The following is a 24520-nucleotide window of genomic DNA, read 5'->3' as shown; positions in this document are numbered from 1 at the left end:
CTACAAGGAAGCCATGGCAGGCCCTGAGTCTACTAAATGGAAAGAGGTAATGGACAACGAGATCCAATCCATGTATGACAATCAAGTTTGGAACTTGGTTGACAATGTACCTGGTCGTAAGACAGTTGGGTGCAAATGGATCTTCAATAAGAAGAAAGGCATGAATGGAAAGGTGCACACGTTCAAGGCATGACTGGTTATGAAGGGATTTGCTCAAACCCCAGGGGTTGACTATGATGAGACCTTCTCACCAGTGGCTAAGATCGAATCTAATAGGGTTATGCTAGCCACAGCTGCGTTTCATGATTATGAAATATGGAAGATGGATGTCAAAACCGCTTTCCTTAATGGAAAATTTGTTGAAGATGTTTACATGAGTCAGCCAGAGGGTTTTATAGATGTTGAGTGCCCTAATAGAGTGTGTAAGCTTGAGAAATCAATCTATGGATTAAAACAAGCTTCTCACAGATGGAATCTTTGCTTCGATGAGAAAGTCAAAGAGTTTGGTTTCTCTAGGAGTGAGGATAAGTCCTGTGTATATGTCAAAGCTAGTGGGAGTATAGTTAGCTTTCTAGTATTGTATGTTGACGACATACTGCTTCTAGGAAACGACGTTCCAACCTAGCAGGAAGTCAAGTCCTGGCTTGGAAAGTGTTTCACTATGAAGGATCTAGGGGAGGCTGCTTATATTCAGGGATAAGGATCTTGAGAAATAGGAGTAGAAGGCTAATTGGACTTAGTCAAAGTACTTACTTGGATAAAGTGCTAAAGCATTTTAGCATGGAGAATTCCAAGAAAGGAGAACTACCTATCCAGAGCAATACCAAACTAACTAAAACTCAAATTCCGAGTACCGATGCCGAGATAGCAGAAATGAGTCGGATTCCATATGCTTCCACCGTTGGATCAATCATGTATGCTATGACACACTACTAGAAAAATAGCCTTTTACGACGCGCAATTAATGACACACACTGATAGAGGACGCGCATTTGTACGTGCCCTAAATATTACTGTTAGTTTTCCAAAATTTGAAGGATAGAGGACACGCATTTTTGCGGGCCCTAAAATTCGTGTCCAACAAAAAAAAAATAAAAAAACGGAGGGCGCTTAGTTAAAAATGGGTGTCGTGTAGAGATGTCACTTTATATTTTTAATGAAACGCGCGTTCCCTTCTTTTGCAATTGGGGGGAAAGGAAAATCCAAAAAGTTTGAAAGGCCGCCATGTTACCCTCTACCTTATTACTCGCGTTCTTTTCTCTATCTCTATCTCCCACACTCTAATACCCAAAAAAACCCTAATATCATCGCTAATCCTCTTTTCTCCTAAAATAAAATCGCAATATCACCAAATCTCCGATCTTCCACAAGAAAATTTCTCCGGCCGATGTCTTTACCCACTCTCTTCCCTCACACTAATTCTCTTAGTTAAATATGAAAAAACCCTTAATTGGAGAACGACGACCACTTCTACTTTTTCCTGCACCAGTCGGCCTAAATTGAGGATTCTCGCGCCTAACAGTCGATATTCATGCCTAGCAGTCGATATTCACGCCTAGCAAAGGATTCTCCTTTCTCCCACATGGTAAAATTGTTCAATTTGGGAAACTGTTATGTGGCTTATCTTTGGTTTTGCTTTCTGTCACCATTTTCACTAAGTGACCACCGTGGAATAATCAGCAACCATCTCTTCTCTCTTCATCACTTTCAGTTATTCTACATATTGTCATTGTTTCACCTTTGAACATGTTCTTATTTTTTTAATTTTAACAGAGGAGGATGGCGGTGGTTCCTACACTGAGACAAGGTAACTTTTCTTGCGAAGCTATTTTTCGTTATCTTATTTTTGTTCTTTCTTTCTGGGACTTTGACTGGTTTACAACCATACATGGAATTTTTGATGGCAAGATTTTCGTTTTGTTACTACACAGAATGTGTTCGACAAAATGCCACATTGAAGATATAGAGCTAAGCTGATTCTTCTACAACAGTCTATTGCCCTCAATTAGGTAACTTTTTTTTTGACTCACAAGAAATCTGTCTCTAATCAAATTAAAAAGTTGGATAATCATGGTGGAAGTTGTATGACAATTTATGTGTTGTGATTAGTGAAATGCATGGGAAAGGGCCAAGCAGGTTGTTACCAAAATCATCATCATCTGTAGGGAATCTTTTGGTCAAAGAGCATGTGGTTAGGTCGAGTCTCTTAACATTCCTGCTGCAGAAACGGTTGCGACTGTTGTGTCAGGAGGAATCACAAATGCACGCAGTGGGAAACCAAACAAAGTAATCAATAAAGCCATGCTGCTAAGGTCTGAAAAGTGTCCAAGGATTGCTTTTCGAACAGAATGAAATAGCTCCTTAATTACTTTGAATACCAATGAAATCTTATTAAATCCAATGATTATGTGATTTTCAGGTGTTAGATGAGGTTAAATATTTAAGAAAGGGTGCTGATTCTTCCACAATTTCTTTTTATTCATCCACATAATTTTATGGTTAATTGACAAGTATGCCCTTCACTTAAAAAAAACATATTTTAATACTTTCAGGAAATTGGATCATTTCCATTTTTATCCAATGGAGTTGGCTAAAATTCACAGTGTAGACAATTTATATCTACTTTTTTTACTTTTTTCATTCATACGGTGGAGTTTTAAGCTTCAGTCCATAAATCCATTATTAAGATGAATTGTCTCTTCAAAATTAAGTTTATTCATCATGAAATTTTTCTTGGTTACCTAGGTGTTGAATTTCTCTATTGCTCCAGTCTATGTCTGATTTCTTCCTGGGGGTTAGCTGCATATGGGAATTATTAGCAATAAAGATCTCTGGTTTTTATTATTTCATGTCCCATTGGGCTGGGATTGACTCAATTCTTTTCGTGTGTGTATGTGTTACCACTAATTTTATACAGATGGCTTTCATGGTATGGAATAAATTTGGAGTTCGTTGTTTGTATTCCTTGTGTGTGCAAGTGGTACAAGGCCATAAACAAATCATTAGGTTTCTTTTTCTTCAAAATCTCTTAATTTTTAATTCAGGGGCATAATTGTCAGTTAACTTTAAAATTATGTGGATAAATAAAAAACAACCGTGGAAGAATCATCAGCCTTTAAGAAATAGTCGTGTTGAGCAAACAAGTCACTACTGTAAGCTTGAAGCTTTATCTTGGCTATTCCTGCTGCCTTGTTTGCATGTGATTATGATTGCCATTTTCCAAATTCTGCTATTGACAAGTCATACATGTTATTGCAGCACTGTTTTCACATGATAAACAGACTTAAGTAATGCAAATCTATTTAACATTTTTAAAATTAGGGCAATATTTTAATGTTGGTGTAGCATTGTTCTCACACAAAAGCCAAACTTGTAACAGGAAAATTGGATACACATACTTCACACTCTGATAGATGAAAGAGGTCCATGGTCAGCAAATCCATTCCCTAAAAAAATGTTACACATTGGAAGCACCTATGAAATATCCAAGTCAACAAAATAAACACACATTCACATAGAGATATGCACAATGGGGTTAAATTTTAATAAATAGTTGTAGTAATGAATCTTTTTTGAGCAGGTTCCTGAATTTCATAACACAAACAAAAGGAACATATGTATGTCAACAACAAGCCCAACAAGTGTGATAAAAGCATATTGCGAGCAATTTCACAAAGATTTCCTCATTTTTCTGAATTGTCGTGCAAAGGAGATGGTGAGTGGTGGTCGTATGGGTTTGATGATACTAGGGAGAAGAAGTTCTGACCCTCGTAGCAAAGAATGTTGTTACATTTGAGAGCTCTCAGCGATGGCCCTAAACGACATGGTTTTAGAGGTATAACTTGGCATTTATTCTTATGGCTATGATTTGATAAGTAGTTATTAGTAAACGGGAAAAATCATATTCTTAAATTAAGATTAGTTAATTTTAGTAATTAAAATCTCAACTTAATTGGCAAACTAAAATTATAAATGGACGTGAACATATAAAAACAAAATCTAGCAATCACAAACCAAATTAGAAACAAACAATTTAATACTGAAACATCGAAGCAATTAAATATAGCTTTATATAAGTGTATATTCTATAGTAAGTTTAAATCATAATTCTTGAAATAAGAAATGAATATTCAAGTTTCTTTGAGAAAAAGATATAATTGTATGATATCTTTTTTTAATTCTTTAAGAAAAAAAATCTTGTTGAGGCCTTCCACGCCAGTAGTTAAGACAAAATTATCATTTTAATGAAAAGCTTTGTCATCCTCCTTCAACTATTCCTACCAATGTGACTATTCCTTCTCTACCCGAAACAAAATCAGGGTTTGTAGCTCACATTACACAACAAATGAAACAACTTTTTCTTAAAGGAATTCGAAGGATTACAAATGGAAGTTTTTTGGAATCTGTAGAACTTGATGCTGAAATCAGTGAGCACAAGGCTTCCAACGATAAGGATTTACCGGAGAGATAGAACCCAAAGGCTCCAAAAGAGGAAGTGAACAGAGGAATTTCCATGAGAAGAAAGATCATTCTTCTACTACTAGCTCAATTGAGTCAGAGGTATGTCTCCTTATATGAAAAGTTGTTAAATAAATAAATAACCAGAATAGAGATTAGTGAGAACCTAATTTATTTTCTCAACAGCAACCGATGGCAACATAAAGGGATGGATATATGACAATATTGGTTCAAGAGTGGACTATGAGATTCCATTCCATTGTGCGTATAAATTTTGATTCCATCAGATTTTTTCAAACATACGATGGATTACAATTCCTTTAAATTCGAATTCCTTAATTTATTAATAATACAATGGCTCATAACTTTTATCTGCAGGCTTCTCCTTTTATACGATTTAACAAGGAAGGAAATCTTTTGGTTGTTTCAACCAGTGAGAATGGAATCAAAATTCTAGCAAATCAAGATGGGGTTAGATTACTATGAACAGTGGATAATCGTGCTTTTGATGACTCCAGAGTCGCATCTGCATCTTCCATGAAGGTAAAAAGATTATACTCTTTTCCTTTTTTGCCCTTGGTTTTATAAATAATAACATATATACTAAACACTCTTATAGGGACTGACTGCAATGATGCCAACATTTGGTGCTGCTGCCAGTCCTTGAAAAATGTAAGCATCTTTCACCATTTCAGTTTTCCATATCTCAAAGGATTAAATCATTAAATGCACTTTTATGAAAAATTCTCCCATTTCATGAAACAAACAGGTTTTTAGATGAAGTATGCAACCACACTTTATTCTAGAATTAAAATATCCAACATGATAAACAAGACCATTACTATAATTTTTTTTCTTAGTATTTAGGTTTTTGTTTAGTTATTTCCAACAAAAATGTTTCCATGATGAATCTTTTGGTAGAGACAATGTATAAGAATTACTTCATTGAGCTAATTATGATGCGATCCTTTGTTTATTTGTTTTCAGAGGTCAAGTATTGCTATCACCCAATTAAAATTTCGTTCACCAATGGCGTAATTAAGGTATCAATATCATCACTCTTACTTATTTGTCTATATCATTTTCATGAAAATGTTTATGTTGCGTATTATATATTCATATGTCCAGTTGTGCTTTCTATATAGAAAATGTTAACCTTGGTCTTTGCATTTTTTTGTTCATAGATTACAAACACCAATTTCTTTCAAACAACAGAAGATCTAGAGTTTAATTGGGTGATTGAAGGTGATGGATGTAAACTTGATTCTGGAACTCTCAGTCTACCAACATTAGAGTTTAATTGGGTGATTGAATGTGATTTTGGTTCTTGAAACGAGACTCAAGATATAATATTTTGGCATGGCTAGAAGCTTTGGAGGAAACGAGACTCAAGCAAAAGTAAACACACAGGAGTTATTGACACATAGTAAGCTAGATGATGCAATTGTATATAAATGAGTTCATTTTTTTATAACATTTACTCACTTTTGGAATAATTATTTGTATTTGACATATTAGTGAAATGAATTATCTTTGTTATTTATGGTATTTTATTTTGTATTATGAGATTTTTAATGTATTATTTAATTTGAAAATTAGTAAATCTTTAAATAATATTTTTTTAAACATTTAAAATTATGATACGCAAAAATGTATGCCATCTTCATTTATGACATGACCTTTCTTGACAGGGGCTTTCTTGATACGCATTGCGTGTCATTAACACGCGCGTCATAAGGTTATGACACGCGAATGCGTGTCGTCTTTCTTTATGACAGGGCCTTCCTTGATACGCATTGCGTGTCGTAAAGGCGCGTCGTAATTGCACGTCGTAAATGAGCGTCGTAAATGCGCGTCGTCTCTCTTTATGACAGGGCCTTCCTTGACGCGCATTTGCGCGTCGTCTGAGCCTTTTACGACGCGCAATGAGCGTCGTAAAAGGCTATTTTTCTAGTAGTGACATGTACTCGCCCTAATGTGGCTTTTGCTTTGAGCATGGTCAACCAATATCAAGGGAACCCAGGTAAAGCTCACTGGATAGCGGTTAAGAACATTCTTAAGTATCTGTGAAGAACCAAGGACTGGGTCCTTGTTCTTGGAGGCAATGATGACTTGAGAGTTACTGGTTATAGTGACGCCAGTTTTCAGAAAGACCGAGACAACTTCCAATCTCAGCCAGGTGGGGTGCTTACACTCGATGGAGGAGTAGTGACTTGGAAAATTTCCAAGCAGGATACCGTGGCTGATTCAACATGTGAGTTAGAGTATATAGTTGCGAGCGAAGCGTCAAATCATCAAAGGAGGCTATATAGTTGAAGAACTTTATTCGATACCTTGGAGTTGTGCCAGCTATAAAGGAGCCTATAGAAATTTTCTACGATAATGAAGGAGCGATTTCCTTAACCAAGGAGCCAAGGGATCATGGCAGATCCAGACATATCGATAGAAAATGTAGCACCTGGTTCCTAGTATGTATTCTTGGTTATTAACTCTCCTTATATATTGCATTTTAACCTTGTACTCGGCGAGTTGAAGGACTAACTCGCCGAGTAGAAGCGGGACTAGACGCGGGATCTACTCTGTCTACTCGGCGAGTAGGCTCGTGGGACTCGGCGAGTAGACCCTGTCTGGACTAAAACCCTAACCCGGGTGTTTGCACCCTATATAAACGATCTAACCCAGCCTCCACTTCCCCTAGCACTCCCAAGGATCTGTAGAACGAAACCCTAGCCCCCTTTGTGTCCTTGTGGGTGATTTTTAGCATTGTGAAGGTGGTTTGGAGCTTGGGAGAAGAAGGAGAAGGTTGAAGAGTGCAAGAAGGGAAGAAGATCTGGAATCTACTCCATGAAGGGCTTCTATTCAGGTAGAAAAGTTCCTACACCTTGATCTTTAGTTCATTGAATCCCCTTTTTGTCCCTAAAAAGAGGTTTTAAGCCCTAAGAACCTAAATCTCTATGTGTTTATGGTTAATGTTCTGCTAGGACTTCGGATTTGGACCTTTAGGACATCCTAGTAGCATAAAGTCTATGTGGTTGAGGTGATTGAGGTCCCTATTGAGTGTAGGACCTCCTAAAGAGCTTGGAATTGCATGTTTGAGCACATAGGGCCATGCATGCACGTAAAGTTTGCAACTTTACGTTGTAAACATGCCCTAGGACCATAGATCTGTGGTTTTGAAGCATTGCATGTCTCAGATCTGGCCTACTCAGGAAATGGGTCGAGGAACTCGGCGAGTCCCAAAGTGGAACTCGGCGAGTTCTATGAAGATGGTCCTAGACTCGACGAGTTGGATGAACAACTCGGCGAGTCCTATGAAGATTGCCCGGAGCTCACCGAGTTGTTCTTCAAACTCGGCGAGTCATATGAACTTTCACAGAGCAAGAGGGGTTTAAGCGTTGAAGGTTCAACGCTTCGTACCTGCATGCAGAATTAACCGTGTAACGTAGTCCAAAAACCCCAAACCCTCGTATGGGGTGTTCTGGTGTGGATTGGAAGCGAGTAAGGGATCCGCTCGAGGAACTTGGCGAGTTGCTCGTAGGACTCGGCGAGTCGGGACTCGAGTCGGCCCCATAGTCCCGAGTGGTGAGTCAAGGGTGACTCAGTGAGTGGGGAGAGGGACTTGGCGAGTAGGACCAGATTAGTAAGGGAAGGACTCGGCGAGTTGCTCGCGGACTCGGTGAGTCCAGTCAACTGGAAGTTGACTTTGACTTGGATTTCGACGTGGTCAAGGGTAAAAGGGTCATTTTACCCTAAGTACATCTAGCAGTGTTTGACTGATCGTTTTGTGGGAATTATAGCCGGAGGACGTCCGAAGCAGCAGCAGCAGCAGTAGACAGTCAGTTCCTGATCAGATCAGCAGCTACTTTGAGGTGAGTTACCTTCCAGTAACGGTGGGTCTACAGCCACAGTGTCGGCCCACCAGTAGGAGTTGTATGTAAATGATTGTCTCTGTGATATTCATCTAGGGATTACTACTACCTGTGTTATGTTTATGTGCTAGTATGATATGATACTATGTGCTAGTGACAGTAAGGGGAGATAGTCCCCGAGATATCCGGTCGGTAGGGCCGAAGGGGTAGTCATACTCAGCGATGTTAGATAGATTCTGATATTGTGATACATGTTATGTGGTAGTAGTAGAGGGGAGAAATAGTTCCCCAGTATCCATTCGAGAGGACCGAAGGGGAGGCCAGCACCCAGATATGCTAGGCAGTATCCGGTCGAGAGGACCGAAGGGGAGGCCAGCACCCAGGTATGCTAGGCAACGTCCGGTCGAGAGGACCGAAGGGGTAGGTCGGGCACCCAGATATGCCTGACAATATATGTATGTTATGTGATTATATGGTATGTGGTACAGTGGGGGAACTCACTAAGCTTTGTGCTTACATTTTTCAGTTATTGTTTCAGGTACCTCTTCAGCTAGGGGAAAGGAGCCGGCACGGTAGCGGCATATCACACACACTCTTGTTTCCGCAGTTATGAGTTCATTCTGGGATTGATACTCTGATATTTTGGTTGTTTACATGTTGTGGATTTCAAATTTGGGTTTTCGATGTGAAATGGTTTAATTGAACAATGTTTTAATTAGTAATGTTTTCTAAGTAATGTTTTAAAAACGGAATTTTTGGACGTGAAAATGGGTCGTTACAGAAAATATCATTTCATCAGACATCAGGTAGAAGAAGGACTCCTCGTCGTCAAGAGGGTATCGTCAAAAGAGAATCCTGCAGATCCCCTCACAAAGGGTCTGAGGAGGATTAAGCACATTCAACATGCAAGGAGCATTGGTCTGAAGGATGATATTAATTTTAGTGATTAGATAGAAATTTTTGAAACTTGTAACAATATAAATGTAATTGACATTTGATGATTATATAACGGAGATTTATTTGTAAGTAATTGTTTACTATATTTTGACAATTTTTTTTTATCTTGTGTTTCACTTTGCATGTTTTACTTCCCGAATCATTGGATTGTTCGAATTATCCACGGTCGATCATACTTTGAAAGTAAGTAATGAATTAAGACTGTCATGAATTGGCTTGTCGATTGTCTAAGTTTTTAGACATAACAATGGTTTGTTGCAACGTTCATGACTACTCCTGAAATGGGGATTTGAGTATTGGATTAAACTCACGCTCATTTGAATTACTTCATGGAATTTATCACAAGTAATTATGAGATGATAAAATCATATAATCTTTAAACCAAGATATATAAGTTGTTGTTTACGAGTTGGTTGTGCATTGATAATGCGTAAACGCATCAGTAACTTGATGTTATAAAACGCTTTGTTGTATGTGATTTGATGAGTAAATAATATAAGCATATAAGTCAAAGTTTATATGTTCCTTTTATCTCAAGGGGTAAAAATGATATATTGGGCCCCTCGATGATTTTGTGTTGACTTATGTGTCGGGTCCGATCAAGACTCAATTGATGTGTTGAATTAAGTTCCTTGCCATACAAATCAGAAATTAGGAAACAAACTGTTGAACAATGAGAATGATTCTATTCCATGTCTTTGTCCACATGATATCTTGAAGAATGGAGGATTATCTAATCCATTATCTTAAGGACACACAACTAACTAGGTCAGAGTTCGACAACGGCTTTTGAGAGCTATAATTGCTGATCAAATTTTGAGGTCGTACTTGCAATTATAGTTATTAGACTTATCCAAGTGGGAGACTGTTGGATTAGGTTTCTAAGTTCATAACTATAATTGGTATGAACTTGATTTGATAGAAGCATGGTCCTTTTGGGTTGTCTTCACTTTAGCAACTTGACAGGAAGACTTATGGAGAGAGAGGTTAATAAATGATTATTAATATATTATGAGAATAATATATTAATTAGAAATAATATTATTTAATTAGTATTTGACCAGAAATTAATTTGGAATTAATTTTAGGATTAAAGGAATTGATTAAAAGAACGGGGACTATTTTGCAAATCATTGATAGTTGCAAAATTGGGCTGCTGGACTCCTTTTGGATGGAGTGGACGAAATCTATAGGGAGGCCCTATAGAATTCGTCCAAGGCTTCTAGAAGAGGAGGTCCATGGACTGCTTAAGGCCTAAGCAAGAAATTAGGGTTTCCACCTAAAAATCCTAGCAGCCTCAACTATTTAAAGACCCCTACACGTAGGGTTTTCGGCCAATGCTTAGAGCATAGAAACCCTAGCAGATTTTTTGCATATTCCCTCCTCTCATCCTCTTGTAACAGGTGTTTGTGAGCCATTAAAGGTGCAACATTTGGGGCACTAAGCTTTCGAGGGTCAAGACCAAGCAAGGAATTCTTGTTATTGCTATATAACAAGAAAAGTAATCTTCTTAACCCTTTTAATATATGAATTTCGAATTATATATGCTAGATCTAGGGTTATTTCTTTGGAATTTCTTTTGCATGTTCAATTAGTGAAAAACTTAGATCCAAATCAATTAGGGTTGCATGATCACATAGGATGTTGTTTTGCTGAAAACCCATCAGTTTTCAGGAGTGAGTTTTAAATTTTTATTATGTTTTTAAATGAAATTTTTTCGTTTGAAATTTTGGATGTTACGAAAAATTTACAAAAGGTGTGCCTATATAATTCAAAAGTTGTGTGTGGTTACAAATTTTATGTCATTAACATAAACAAAAGACTAATAGTTTTTCTCGAATGTTTCCCAACAACACTAACAAAATACTATCATTCTAAGTCCAGTGGATTGTGTTCATTATTTCCACATCAATCCTTTAGTACCACTTTCTTCCTTAAGTTTATTTAAATGATTCTTTTTGAATTTTTCATTATCCTTCTCACAATTTGACTCATTGTAACATTTACAACTTCCACAAATGAACTTCCACTTTTAGGGTTGGGGAAGCTTCACTTTTTGGTTCTACTTTAACTTATGTTTCCATTTGAACTACATGTTTCACTTTTACTTCAACTCCAACTTGATTAGGAATAATCTTTCTTTAGGACCTTAAAATATATGTAACAGACAAATATGACAAGTTTTCGGCTTTTAATGGTTTCTTTGTTTTGAACATTAAACTAAATTCAACTTCTGGTTCCACTTTATTACATGTTTCATTTTTGTGGTTTCTTTGTTTTCAAACTTGAAGTATAAGCTTAATATTTTGGCTTTTATGGACATTTGTTTTTATTGTGTCCACTTTCTTTATATATGATGAATCTTAATACCTAATTTGCTACATGTATACATGTTTCTTACCATACTTACTCTCCTAGACAAATCATTTTTCCTTTTTATTATTAGTCTACCTAGTAACCTTCTTATTTTAAGGGAGATCAGTGGTGGTAATCAAGAATATATATAATATGTTAGAAACATGTTTGAGGTAAACCATGGTGAAAATTTGCATATGCATCCTTGTTAAGGTAGAGTATTCCTTCGACCAAATGTGTGGGTTCCATACCATTGGATGGTCACAAGCCAGTGTGTTAATTTCTTTAACTTCATTCATTGTGGCCTCAAATTTTGAGTGAGTTGTTGACTTTGTAGCAATAAAAAATAAATTACGAAAATATACACTTTTGAACCTTTTCCTAAAGTTAGCATAGATATTCCTAACATTTTTTCTATTCTTATTTTTTGGAACTTTTTCTTTACCATATTCCATTAGATCATAAACATATAACACCAAGGTTGTAAAATAACATTCGACGTTAGTTACTCAGTAGATTGGGGGTTAAGGATTTAATCGAATGGGTGGGGATTGATTAGGGACAGTACATTGCTAATTCTTTGAATTCCAAAAAATTAAATATGACTAATATCATAAGAAAGTTTATAAATACCACTAATATCATAATAAAATAGGTTAATATGATTAATAAAACAATAATCATTCCTCAAATAGTTTCTATTGAGATAGAACTTCTTCAAAGTGTTAAAATTGTATCTTTTGCTACTACTTCGCTCATTATGTAGGTAGTGATTAATCGCTAGGCTCATTCTAGTCGGTCAGGTAGCTCCTACGAACTACTCAAAGATTAATCGAGACATATTCAGGATTCTTACAACACTACATAACACACTATTAAACTATTTATCAGATTACTCAAAAAATTATCATGATAGAATGTTATACCTTGTGTTATAATGAGATTAGGGTCAACCCAAAACCATGTCCTATTCCAATTTCTTCCATGATGAGATCTAGAAACCACTTCCATGTGTCTTCATTTTCAACTGCTATTATAAGCCAAATGATATCCTACATATGGTTTTTAGATTCCCTACCTACTATTGAAAAAAAACCACCTCTACACATGACCTTTAAAAGCAACCATCAACTATAATAACTCTTCTTCCCTTTTATCTAACCATACTTTACACCTTTAAATCAATATATTTTTTAGAAATAAGTGATGGAATCTAGAATGATATCCACATCAATCTTAACTGTTGATCCTATAATAGCCCAATTAGTCTTCTCAACATAACTCTATAGTTTTCCATAATGCTCCATCAAACTTTCCTTTATCTCATTCAATACATACATGTTTCCTTGTAAATCTGTATTGACCAACACTAACATTCAAGTTATATTTCTTAAACAACTGAGCTTTCATTTTCCTAAAACTGAGTTTAGGGTTCTACAAAATTTCATTGATAAGGTGCTTTTCTATCCATAAATATGTTAAAATTGAACCAACTTTGAAAGTTCTAGGATAGTTATGTTGAACATTTGATGATAAAATATAGAAAGATCTTTCTTAATCCATTTAAAGCCTATTATCTAAAAGGACACGATGGATTTACGCTATTTTTACAAAACATAACCGACAAACTATCTACACCATTCTTTTCAAGCAAAAGGTCATACCTCATTTGGTAGTGCATAATTACTCAAGCATTATGTAAGCTCCTTTGGGTTTGAGAACTCCATACCTAAAATAGGCACCATTTTATCCTATTCATACTTTTCATCATGTACAAAATACAAAAGGCCTTATTTCTTGTATTTTTCATCTAGGTAATTATCACTTTTAGAATCACATGTTGTGTTCCTGACATCAACAAAACAGTTTGTTAAACAAAGCAACCCAGATGTCTTGTTCGATGTTCCTACCTCTTAATCGTCTTCATTATGACATGTCATTTTATCATATAGCCTTGAATCAATATCCTCATCTAAGTCCCAACCTTCATTCTTATAAATTTTATCTTTTAAATATTCCTCCTTAATCTGGTCAAGTATAGGTTAATTTAAGTGGTCAATATATACAGTAATTATATTATCATTAGCATAAGCAATTCCAAGAAAGTTATTATAATCTACATATTTTAAACGATCAACCAAATTGCATGATTAAGGAAGTAGTAAACATGCTTGTAACTTTGCTTAGTCATCGTTTTTCAAGAAATAAAATAGATTTTGTAAGCCCCATAAAACTAAAACCAACATCTCTCTAAAGCTTTACCAAGGTGGAAATACACTAGAGGCATAGGTACGGATGTACCTTTTAGTGAGCATCCATGGTTAAAAAATTATGTGGAGATGAAACTTAATGTCATTATATTTGATATTTCATCACCACTTGATGCAATGAAGCTTCAATCGTATTGGTGAGTGATATGGTTTTGGATTGTTGCTATAATCACCTAAAATCATAGCCCTAATTTACCATACTTAACATTTTTTAAGAAATAAATACAAAATAATCCATGTTTCTTCACCTAGGGCTCCGTATAAGACTTTTAATTTCCAAATCATCATTTCAGGTCATAATGGTAGTTTTTGAACTACAAATGGAAGTTTAATTTTGTAAATAATATATTAAAATGTATGCAAAATCCATAATTTATTATCATGTGAATTAATTTTTATTTTTTGGAACGTAAGTAAATTAAAACTATCCAATTTTAATTTAAATTATTTAGAAGGTAGTTGACATGGCCCTTACAAACCCTTAAATGTATGGTTGGTTCTCAGGATTTCAAAGGAATTTAAAAGAATTGGAATGTAAATTCCAATACAAATTGCATCTTGTTGATAAAATCAAAGGAATTATGATTCCTTAGATTCCATTAAATTATATGTCTAGAAGAATTGGTCATTCTTTAGCAAAAAAAACAAGTTTTTAGATTTTATTTCTTATGTTTTATTATAAAGACAAAAATGTCCTCGGAGCTTCTCTTGATTTTCGACATGATTCATTAAATTAAAATCTATTATCATTATCTCTCCTACAGCGCACCTACCCACCCACCTCTATATCCACATCTACACCCACACCCACAAGCCTACACCTACATACTTACTACATGTCCCTATCTATCTCTACTCCACCTATCGTATCCCCACTCCCACCTGATACCCTAAACCTAACTCACTCACACTCACATGCACACCCACACCACACCTACACCCATACCCACACCCACAAGTCCACATACACATGCATATACATGCCAACAAGCCCATGATGACGTTGATGTCCACCCCGTCCCATCCCAACACCCACACCCACATATCGATGCCTACAAGCCCACCCCACCCTATCTCACTCCCACATCCACATACGACCACCCACCTACCCTCTCTCTCTCTCTCTCTCTCTATATATATATATATATATATATATATATATATATATATATATATATATATATATATATATATATATATATATCCACACCACACCACACACCCTACCCTACACCCACACATATCCAATACCCACTCCAACAACCAACATCCGCACACACTCGACCATGACGCCAATAAGCTCACATATGTTTGATTGGGTGAAAGTTTAATTAATGAATGTTCTGTCATTTTTTATTAAAAATAATAATAAGTTACAAAAATCAATACTATGTTGGTTATATTATATAATTTGTTTTTCAATTTCTTTGACAAATTTACAAACCACATATAAAACAAATCCAGTTCCATGCAAACACATAACAAAACTCAATTCCTTGGTATTCTAATTCATTTGATACATTTCCTTCCTTCCGAAAACATTCCGCTAACCAAACAATCTCTTAGGCCGGAGCTTGTGAATGAGTGTTGGAATCTTGAATCTTTAGAGATGTTGATTAATTGTTGGTAAAATTTAGTTATGCCTGAGCCGTTTAATTTTGTTCGTAACTATTTTCAATAGTCTTTCTTATAGTTTATAGGTACTTAGTGTTAAGTTTTGAGTGTATATTGGAATTTTATTTTAAGGGTTCAGTTGTAACTCTTAAGGAATTGAATATATTGTCGTCTTTAGTTTTCTTTTATTCTGATATCTTGAGCACAATGTATGGATTTTAAACACTATCTATCCAACATCTTTTTTCGATCTGTGGATCTGGATAAGAAAACATCTATAAAACCTTTTAAAAATTATTTAATTATATAAAACATCTATAAATTAAAACGTACTCTTTAAACAGTATTGCTTTGTAAACATCATAAAACATCTTTGAGCTTCTTACAATTTTGCCACGTAAGAATATACTAACATACATCTTGAACACTCGTTAATTTGCATGCAATATATAAAAATACTTTACGTTGTAACGCGTCCACTTTTGGAATATGAATTACAAGCAAGATATTGTGTATGTTCTTTTAGAACGGTGGCACCTTTTTTTAAAAGATAAACAAACCATAGAAATTTTTTAGCATAGACATACTTTCATAATTATATTAAAATTTTAACTTCATTTTTTTAAATGGTATAATGGAGAAAATAATATCCAAATTTCATTTAATATATGATTTATACAGTGCTGAAATTTATATATCTCTCGAATAAATTGAATTTTATTATGGTTAACAAGAAAATAAAAGGGAAGGTTTATTTTTTTTCAAAGAAATATTATAACAAAGAATTACAAATAACCACTAATGAATATTATAATAGGAAAATACCACCGCATACATGAGCGAATCACGTAGCGGTTTGTGTTTATCGAAAATCAGACCGTTCTTGAAGAATCCAAAAGGTAATAACAAAAAAGTGGGAGCAAGAATGTCAAAATTCGAAGACGTAGAAATACAACTAAAGTATCTTAATTATATTCCTTCCAATTTCAAACATTAATTTTCTAAATTTAATTTATAAAATACAAATAAATAAATATATAAATAAGTCATTTGACTAATAATCATCACACTCTTATAATACACACCTAATTTTAAATAGATGAAATTCATAGAATTTGCGTAACATTATATTTAATCAACATTTTATAATAGTTTTTAATAAATATGCTAGAAGCCGTAAAACCAACTTTTTTTTAAAGAGTTGTATCTGTGAACAACGTGTTATACTTCTTCCTTTTTTTTCTTCTTTTTTATAAAAGGAGTACAAAAGAATGGTGGAATAAGAAGGATTCTCCCTATTTTTATAAATTTGATTATACGACTTCAGCACTCCTCTTTATATATATATATATATATATATATATATATATATATATATATATATATATATATATATATATATATATATATATATATATACTATGACTTCAGACGCGTTAAACACCTTTCACACCATGAATGCTTGAGTGCAACAGTATAAATACCTGTTGTTTGTGTTGCTCTCAAATCCTACACTCTCTCTAAATCTTGTAGTGGAAGTTACTTGAGAAATGGGTTTTACCACCTAACTATTCATTCATATATCACCTCTCTCTCTCTCTCTCTCTCTCTCTCTCTCTCTCTCTCTCTCTCTCTCTCTCTCTCTCTCTCTGCACAAAACTCTGTCTGTAAACAAATATTATATAAAAAGAGAGGTGATTAATGATGCATCACAGGAGGCAAGGGAAGAGGAGCCTTGAGAAAGAAGAGGATGACATATTTCCAGTGTACTCACCTCAGTCACAAGAGGATATGACGGCCATCGTCTCCGCCCTTTCTCAAGTCATCGGTGGTGAAGACACAGCCACAGCCACTGATCATCATCATCCTAATCAAATCTCCTCCTACTCCGCTTCTTCTGCTACTCCAAACCAACCACCACCCAACGTCATTCAACAATCACCAGGTCAATTTCTCTCTATCTCTCTCTCCTCCGATAACCAGTACGTTGCATTGCATGCTATATATATATATATATATATATATATATATATATATATATATATATATATATATATATATATATATATATATATATATATATATATATATATATATATATATATATATATATATATATATATAAACGCCTTTAGTCATGCCTGTTGATTAATTGACCAAATTAATTATGGTTCTATTGTTTTTTATATAATTTGGTTCCATTTTTAACCTCTAATACTATATAAGTTGAGGTTCAAGACCATGTTGGCATATATATATGGCAAATCAACTTTACATCATCAATCAGAAAACCCTAATAACAAATGTGTAATTAATGAGTTATCATATAACAATTGAAGGTTTTAGTAGTTCAAGAACTTGTTCAATTTTAGGTCAGAAAAAGACCATGAATATAACTTGTAACTGTAAGTATGTATTTTCAGTCAACTACTTATTTTAGTCAATGTACTTCTAAATAAGGTAGCTAGCCTTTACAATAAACTAGCTAATAATATGTCACCTAAATGGAGAGAAAAAAAAATACATTTAAAAAATCTAAAGGGCAAATATAATTGTGTGATGAACAGAAGGGACCCAAAGAAGAAGACACTATAGAGGCGTAAGACAACGGCCATGGGGGAAATGGGCTGCTGAGATACGTGACCCACAGAAGGCGGCAAGAGTGTGGCTTGGCACATTTGAGACGGCGGAGGCAGCAGCCATTGCATACGATGAAGCTGCTCTTAGATTCAAAGGCAATAAAGCAAAGCTCAATTTCCCTGAACGAGTTCAACCAGGGCGTTCTGAGTTAGGCTATCTAACCACTCGTCCTCATCACCACCTACAGCCACCACCTATGCAGCCTGATCAGCAACTGTATCATGACACCGCCATGCCTCCTAATTATGATCTTCATTACTCACAGTCACAGTTTTATCTGGAAGCAAATCATCAAATGGGTTATAATACAAATTATAGTTTGCAATCTCCTTCATCACCTTCAACAAATCTGCAGGGAAGTTCATCTGGTTTTGGATCTATGCAATACTGGCAAGATTTTGATCCAAGAAATTACTAATCAGTCAAGAGAGCGCATGCATGCTGCATGCAGTGTGCTTGCATATCAACTTCAAAATCTCATGCTAGATTTTTTTTTTTATTTTTCATTATGTAACAATCATGTTCACTTTAGATAAATTAATTAAAAATATCTATATACATCAATCTACAAAAAAAAAAAAAAAAAAAAAAAAAAAAAAAAAAACATTTAAATGCATCTTGTGCAAATTTTCGATGCAGGTATACTTCCGTATGTTTATGCATGATGATCAACAACTAGTGCAAAAGATCATCATGATTCATCCGCTAAGACAAGATTCAAGATTTCTCTAAATGGATCCATGATGAGCGGAGATAATTTGTGTTGGAAATCAGTCTTCTTAGACCTGGAATCACATGCCCTGAACACCTAATTAAAACAACAATTTGTATTGACACTAGCAATATAACTTTAAAATGGAAACTTCTTCTATTATCTTCTAATTCATAACAGCAACATATGTAAATAAATAGCCAAAGTATCCCAAAAAAAATGGAACTTCTACCCACTCATCAAGCTACTGCCGTTCATGGTTTTTTACTAAATCAAACACAAAAAGACTAAACTACCCCTAAGATAATCACGTGATTTTGACTCAGTTTGGATTAACACCAACATTCTCCCCCTAAATCCAAACTATTCCCGCCAAACTTCTTTCTTTCTCTTGGTCTCTCTTTCTCAGGCAAACCACCGGTCTCGTTTACCTCCTTCGGTCTTCGGTCTTCTCTTATTCGTCAGCAATCTTGGTCTTCTGCTGTTGTTTTCTGTCTTCTTCCTTGCTTGCTTGGGTTTTCTTGCTAACATACAACAACCCTTTGGAGATAGTTATTGCGAGAAGGAAGTCTGTAAAGTTGATTTATTGGGTGTGCAATGGGTAGCCTTTGAAGGTTCCACCGTTGGGTCGGGAGTTGACCTTGTGCTCAGTGTTGGAGGAGTATTTGAGAGGAAGCTGGGGCTTATGAGTATAGATGTCAGAGGATGGTTCCGAGCGTGCATGATCATTTTATTGTGTCTGAGGACATAGTATAGAGGTTCATTTTTTCAGATGGGTTCTGATAGCGGTACAGATGGTGGTGGGTCCCTGGTGAGATGTGACCCTTCCGTTCCTTGTGAGCTACGATCTGGATCGATTGGTATATCTGACATGAGTGATCGGTAGCCAATTATTGGTCAACGATCTGTTTCCATCAGTCGCAACAAGGAAATCAAAGTTGGCAGTGTGTTATCGGGGTCTGTTATTCGATGAGCGAGTAACATGATGATATCTTGCATGGGCGGTCTAGCAGGGAGACAGACCACCAGAGTTTCCAGGTTCTGGAGAGTCAGAACTGGTATGCATCGGCAAAGGGGTCCGTCCTGTTTCGGGATTGGGAGTTCCTAAATAGGTTCGGGTGTCTTGGAAGGGAGATTGTTGTATGATATGAGATTTTTGGTGGTGTTTCTCGGGTTATTGGGTTTGGTCTATGTTTTGTCAAGGAGTGATTTCGAGGGCGAAATCTAATTCAAGTGGGGGAGAATTGTAACACCCCGAATCCTGGACGAGAAATTAAGAGTTATAATGCACTTTGGAGGACCTACTCGACGAGTTGGTTGGCCCCGACTCATCGTGTAGGGGTTGAGTTGGTCACGCGGGTTATGAAGCCTACTCGTCGAGTCGAAAGGTTGGACTCAACGAGTTGAGTATGTATTGAGAAAACCCTAATTTTAGGGCTTGCACCCTATTTAAAGGCTCTTAAGCCCTCATTTCCGCCTCCCTGACCATTTAGACACACTGAGAGAAACCCTAGACGAGTTTTACTCGTTGTGTGTGTGTGTGTGAGAGAGAGAGAGAGAGAGGCTAAAGATCTTGTGTTCAAGTGCATTTTTAGAAGAGGTTTGAAGAGCAAGAAGGTTTGTAACGAGAAGAAGCAGTGGATCCAGTGTTCTTTCGGTGCTAGCTTTCAATTGGAGGTAAAAAGCTATCTCCTTGATCATTCCTTCTGTTAGATCTCTTTCTAGAGAATTTTAGGGCTTTATCCCATCTATCTTTTGGTTTGGAGTTGCTGAGTTGGTCATGGAGGTTGAGACTATAGATCTGAGCTATATGAGTCCCTATGAGCCCAAAGATTCGAGCTTTATCAAGCTTTGGGAAAGTCTTCAAGCATATAGACCTTTATGGAGCTTGTTTTGGCATCTTGAGCCCTATATGTCATGCATGAACGTAAAGGTTGCAGATTTACGTGATGAATACGTAAAGGTTGCAGATTTACGTGATGAATCAGCCTTAGGAGGCTAGATCCAGAGTATGAGACCTTATCTCTGTCCAAAATTGTCTGAATGAGAAAAGAATCTAAAAGGACTCGACGAGTCGATGAGATGACTCGACGAGTCGATGAGACGACTCGACGAGTCGGTTAAGGTTCACCCGATGGTTTGGATGTGCGACAGACTCGGCGAGTTGATGAGATTGATGGGTTTTAGCCACATGAACATTCCTATGTGCACATGCAAACCCTAAGGCTTGGATCTAGGTTTCTCTAATTAAACATGCATTGAATCCAAGACTTCTAATGGCTAATAGACTATAATAACAATATGAAATCAGAATTAGAAGTTTACCTTGAATCACTTGCTTGATCTTCTTGTCCTTGGAGCTTTAGAGTCACAATTGTCACTCCTCTAATGGCTTACAAACACCAACTAGCAAGAGGATGATTTGAGAGAGAGGAGAGGGAAGAGAAATCGGCCAGGGTTTCTTTCTAAAGCACAAGTCCCGATTTCCATAACCCTTGGGGTCTATTTATACTTGTAAAGCTCCTAGGGTTTCACCCTTAAACCCTAATTGGATAACTTAGGCCCTAAGCAATCCAATACCCTAATTGATAAGCCTTTGGACGAATTCTAAGCCTATCCTAAGCCCTAGAAATCGTCCCCCCTTATCCTTAAGGGATTTATAGCCCAAAGTACAACTATCATACAATTGACAGTTTAGGCCCCTTTATTCAATTAATCTCTTTAAGTCACCAAATTAATTCCTAATTAATTTATGACTTATATTAATCAAATAATAATAATATCATTCCTTATATTATTCTCATAATATATTCATAATATTTCTTCTCTCATAATAAATCATCCTGTCAAGTTGTTATGGTGAAGGCAACACAAAAGGACCATGCACAACCGGGTCAAATACTTGCCTAATATAGTTGTAGTCTTAGACACTATTCCAACAGTCTCCCACTTGGATAAGTCTAGTAACTATATATACAAGTATAATCCGATTAGCAATCGTAGCTCTCAAAGACGTTATCAAACTCGGATCTAATCAATCTTGTCCTTTAGATAAGGGATGGTACAGTCCTCTGTTTAGATATCATGCTGACAATTCTATGGAACAATTTGTCTAGCATTTGATTTCTCGATCTCCGATTTATTTTACATAGAACTTAATCGAACACATCAATTCAGTTCTGACCGGGCCCGACACATAAGTCAAATCAAATCATCGAGCGGCCGAGATATCGCTTTTACCCTCTTAGGATGAAAGTAACAAATAAACTTCAACTTATATGCATTTACTTATTCATTAATCAACTATACACAACAATGTGTTTTATAACATCAAGTTACTGATGCGGTTTCGCATTATCAATGTACAACCAATTAAAAAATAACAAACCATATATCTTGGTTTTAAGACCATATGATATTATCGTCTTGCGATCACCCTTTTATCACATTCCATAAGGTGATTCCAGCAAGCACATGTTTGTTCCAATGCTCAAAACTAGTTCATAAGAACTCATGAACGTTGCAGCAACCTTTTGCTATGTCTAATACCATTTAGACAATCTACACACCAATTCATGACAATCTTCATTCATACCTACTTCCAACATATGAACGATTGTGGACAATTTGAATAATTCGATTATTCTTAATAAACTCAATTATTCTGGAAGTCAAAACATGCAAAGTGAAACAATAGTTAAACAATTAACATAAGACAGTAACATTACTCATAAATAATACTCTTTTATTTAATCATCAAATGTTAATTACATTTATCTATTACATGTTTCCAATACTATCTAATCTATACTAATATCATCCTTCAGCCCAATACTCCTAGCATGTTGCAAGTGCTTAACCCTACTCAGTCCCTTCGTAAGCAGATCTGCTGGGTTATCTTCTGATGATATCCTCTTCACCACGAGTTGTCCTTCTTCTACACGATGTCTAATAAAGTGATATTTTCTGTCGATATGTCGAAATCCACCATGATCCCTCGGTTCCTTGGTCAAGGCAACCGCTCCTTCATTATCACAGAAAATCTCCATGGGCTCCTTTATGGCAGGTACAACTCCAAGATCACTGATGAAGTTCTTCAACCATATTGCCTCCTTCAACGCTTCGCTCGCTGCAATGTACTCTGATTCACACGTTGAATCAGCTACAGTTTCCTGCTTGGAACTTTTCCAAGTTACTGCTCCTCCATTCAGGGTAAAGACCCAGCCCGACTGCGAACGGTAGTTGTCCCTGTCGGTCTGAAAGCTGGCGTCACTATACCCTCGCACCTTCAAGTCATCACTCCCTCCGAGGACTAAGAACCATTCCTGCATCCTCCGAAGGTACTTAAGGATATTCTTAACCGCAATCCAATGGGCTCTGCCAGGGTTCCCTTGATATCTACTAACCATGCTCAAAGCAAAGGCTACATCAGGGCGAGTACAAGTCATAGCATACATGATTGAGCCAACTGCGGAAGCGTATGGTACTCGGCTCATTTCTGCTATTTCAGCTTCGGTACTCGGACTTTGAGTCTTACTCAACTTGACATTACTTTGTATCGGCAATTCTCCCTTTTTTGAGTTTTCCATACTAAAACGTTTTAGTACTTTATCTAAGTAAGTGTTATGACTAAGTCCTATTAGTCTCTTACTTCGTTCTCTCACTATCCTTATTCCCAAAATATAGGAAGCCTCTCCGAGGTCCTTCATAGCGAAGCACTTCCCGAGCCAGGACTTAACCTCCTGCAGAGTCGGGACGTCGTTTCCTATGAGTAGTATGTCATTGACATACAGAACGAGGAAGCTTACTATACTCCCACTGGCTTTGACATATACACATGATTCATCTTCACTTCGTACAAATCCAAACTCTTTGACTTTCTCATCGAAGCAAAGATTCCATCTGCGAGACGCTTGCTTAAGTCCATAAATGGACTTCTCAAGCTTACACACTCTATTCGGATGCTTCGGATCCACAAACCCCTCTGGATGAGCCATGTAAACATCCTCAGCCAACTTCCCATTAAGGAAAGCGGTCTTGACATCCATTTGCCAAATCTCATAATCATGAAATGCGGCAATTGCTAGCATCACCCTAATAGATTTTATCTTCGCAACTGGTGAGAAGGTCTCATCATAGTCAACTCCGGGAGTTTGAGTAAAGCCCTTCGCAACCAATCGCGCCTTATATGTGTGTACATTTCCATCCACGTCGGTCTTCTTCTTGAAGATCCATTTGCACCCAACGGTCTTACGTCCGGGTACATTATCAACCAAATTCCAAACTTGGTTGTCATACATGGACTGGATCTCGCTGTCCATTGCCTCTTTCCATTTCGCAGACTCCGGGCCTGCCATGGCTTCCTTATAGCTATTAGGTTCATCTAGATTTATTAGTGTACCATCACTAATAAACATGTCCCCTTCGGTATTAATATGAAAACCATAAAATTGGGGTTGAAATCTAACTCTTTAGGAACGTCTAAGAGGTAATGACTCGTCAATCGGTTCAACAGGAGTTTCCTCCTCGGGTTGAGTGCCAGCGGCAGAGGTTCCTTCATCTATCGACTCTTGAATCTCTTCAAGCTTGATTTGCCTCCCACTGTCTCCTTGGCTTATGATTTCTCGCTCTCGGAAAACTCCTCT

At 36.3% G+C, this 24520-nt stretch overlaps 1 protein-coding gene across 1 annotated transcript; it reads left to right on the top strand.

Moving 5' to 3' along the window:
- The first annotated feature begins 17058 nt into the window (after positions 1 to 17058).
- LOC145100378 (ethylene-responsive transcription factor ERF114-like) lies at positions 17059 to 18589 on the top strand. The gene is made up of 2 exons (XM_079037673.1): positions 17059 to 17468; positions 18091 to 18589. Exons 1-2 carry the CDS (start codon positions 17225 to 17227, stop codon positions 18579 to 18581), a joined length of 735 nt encoding a protein of 244 aa, XP_078893799.1. The 5' UTR covers positions 17059 to 17224; the 3' UTR covers positions 18582 to 18589.
- The last annotated feature ends 5931 nt before the right edge of the window (positions 18590 to 24520 follow it).

This window comes from Lactuca serriola, chromosome 4 (assembly GCF_051521515.1).
Source record: "Lactuca serriola cultivar US96UC23 chromosome 4, Lser_US96UC23_V15, whole genome shotgun sequence".
In the NCBI taxonomy this organism is placed as follows: domain Eukaryota; kingdom Viridiplantae; phylum Streptophyta; class Magnoliopsida; order Asterales; family Asteraceae; genus Lactuca; species Lactuca serriola.
The sequence above is the reverse complement of the archived record's forward strand: the minus strand, read 5'-3'. Positions and strand labels throughout refer to the sequence as shown.

Bases quoted from the DNA above. Each gene is read 5' to 3' on its own strand.
- LOC145100378 (XM_079037673.1), top strand. From the start codon at position 17,225: ATGATGCATCACAGGAGGCAAGGGAAGAGGAGCCTTGAGAAAGAAGAG. The intron at 17,469-18,090 runs GTCAATTTCTCT...TGTGATGAACAG, and splicing joins CGTCATTCAACAATCACCAG to AAGGGACCCAAAGAAGAAGA.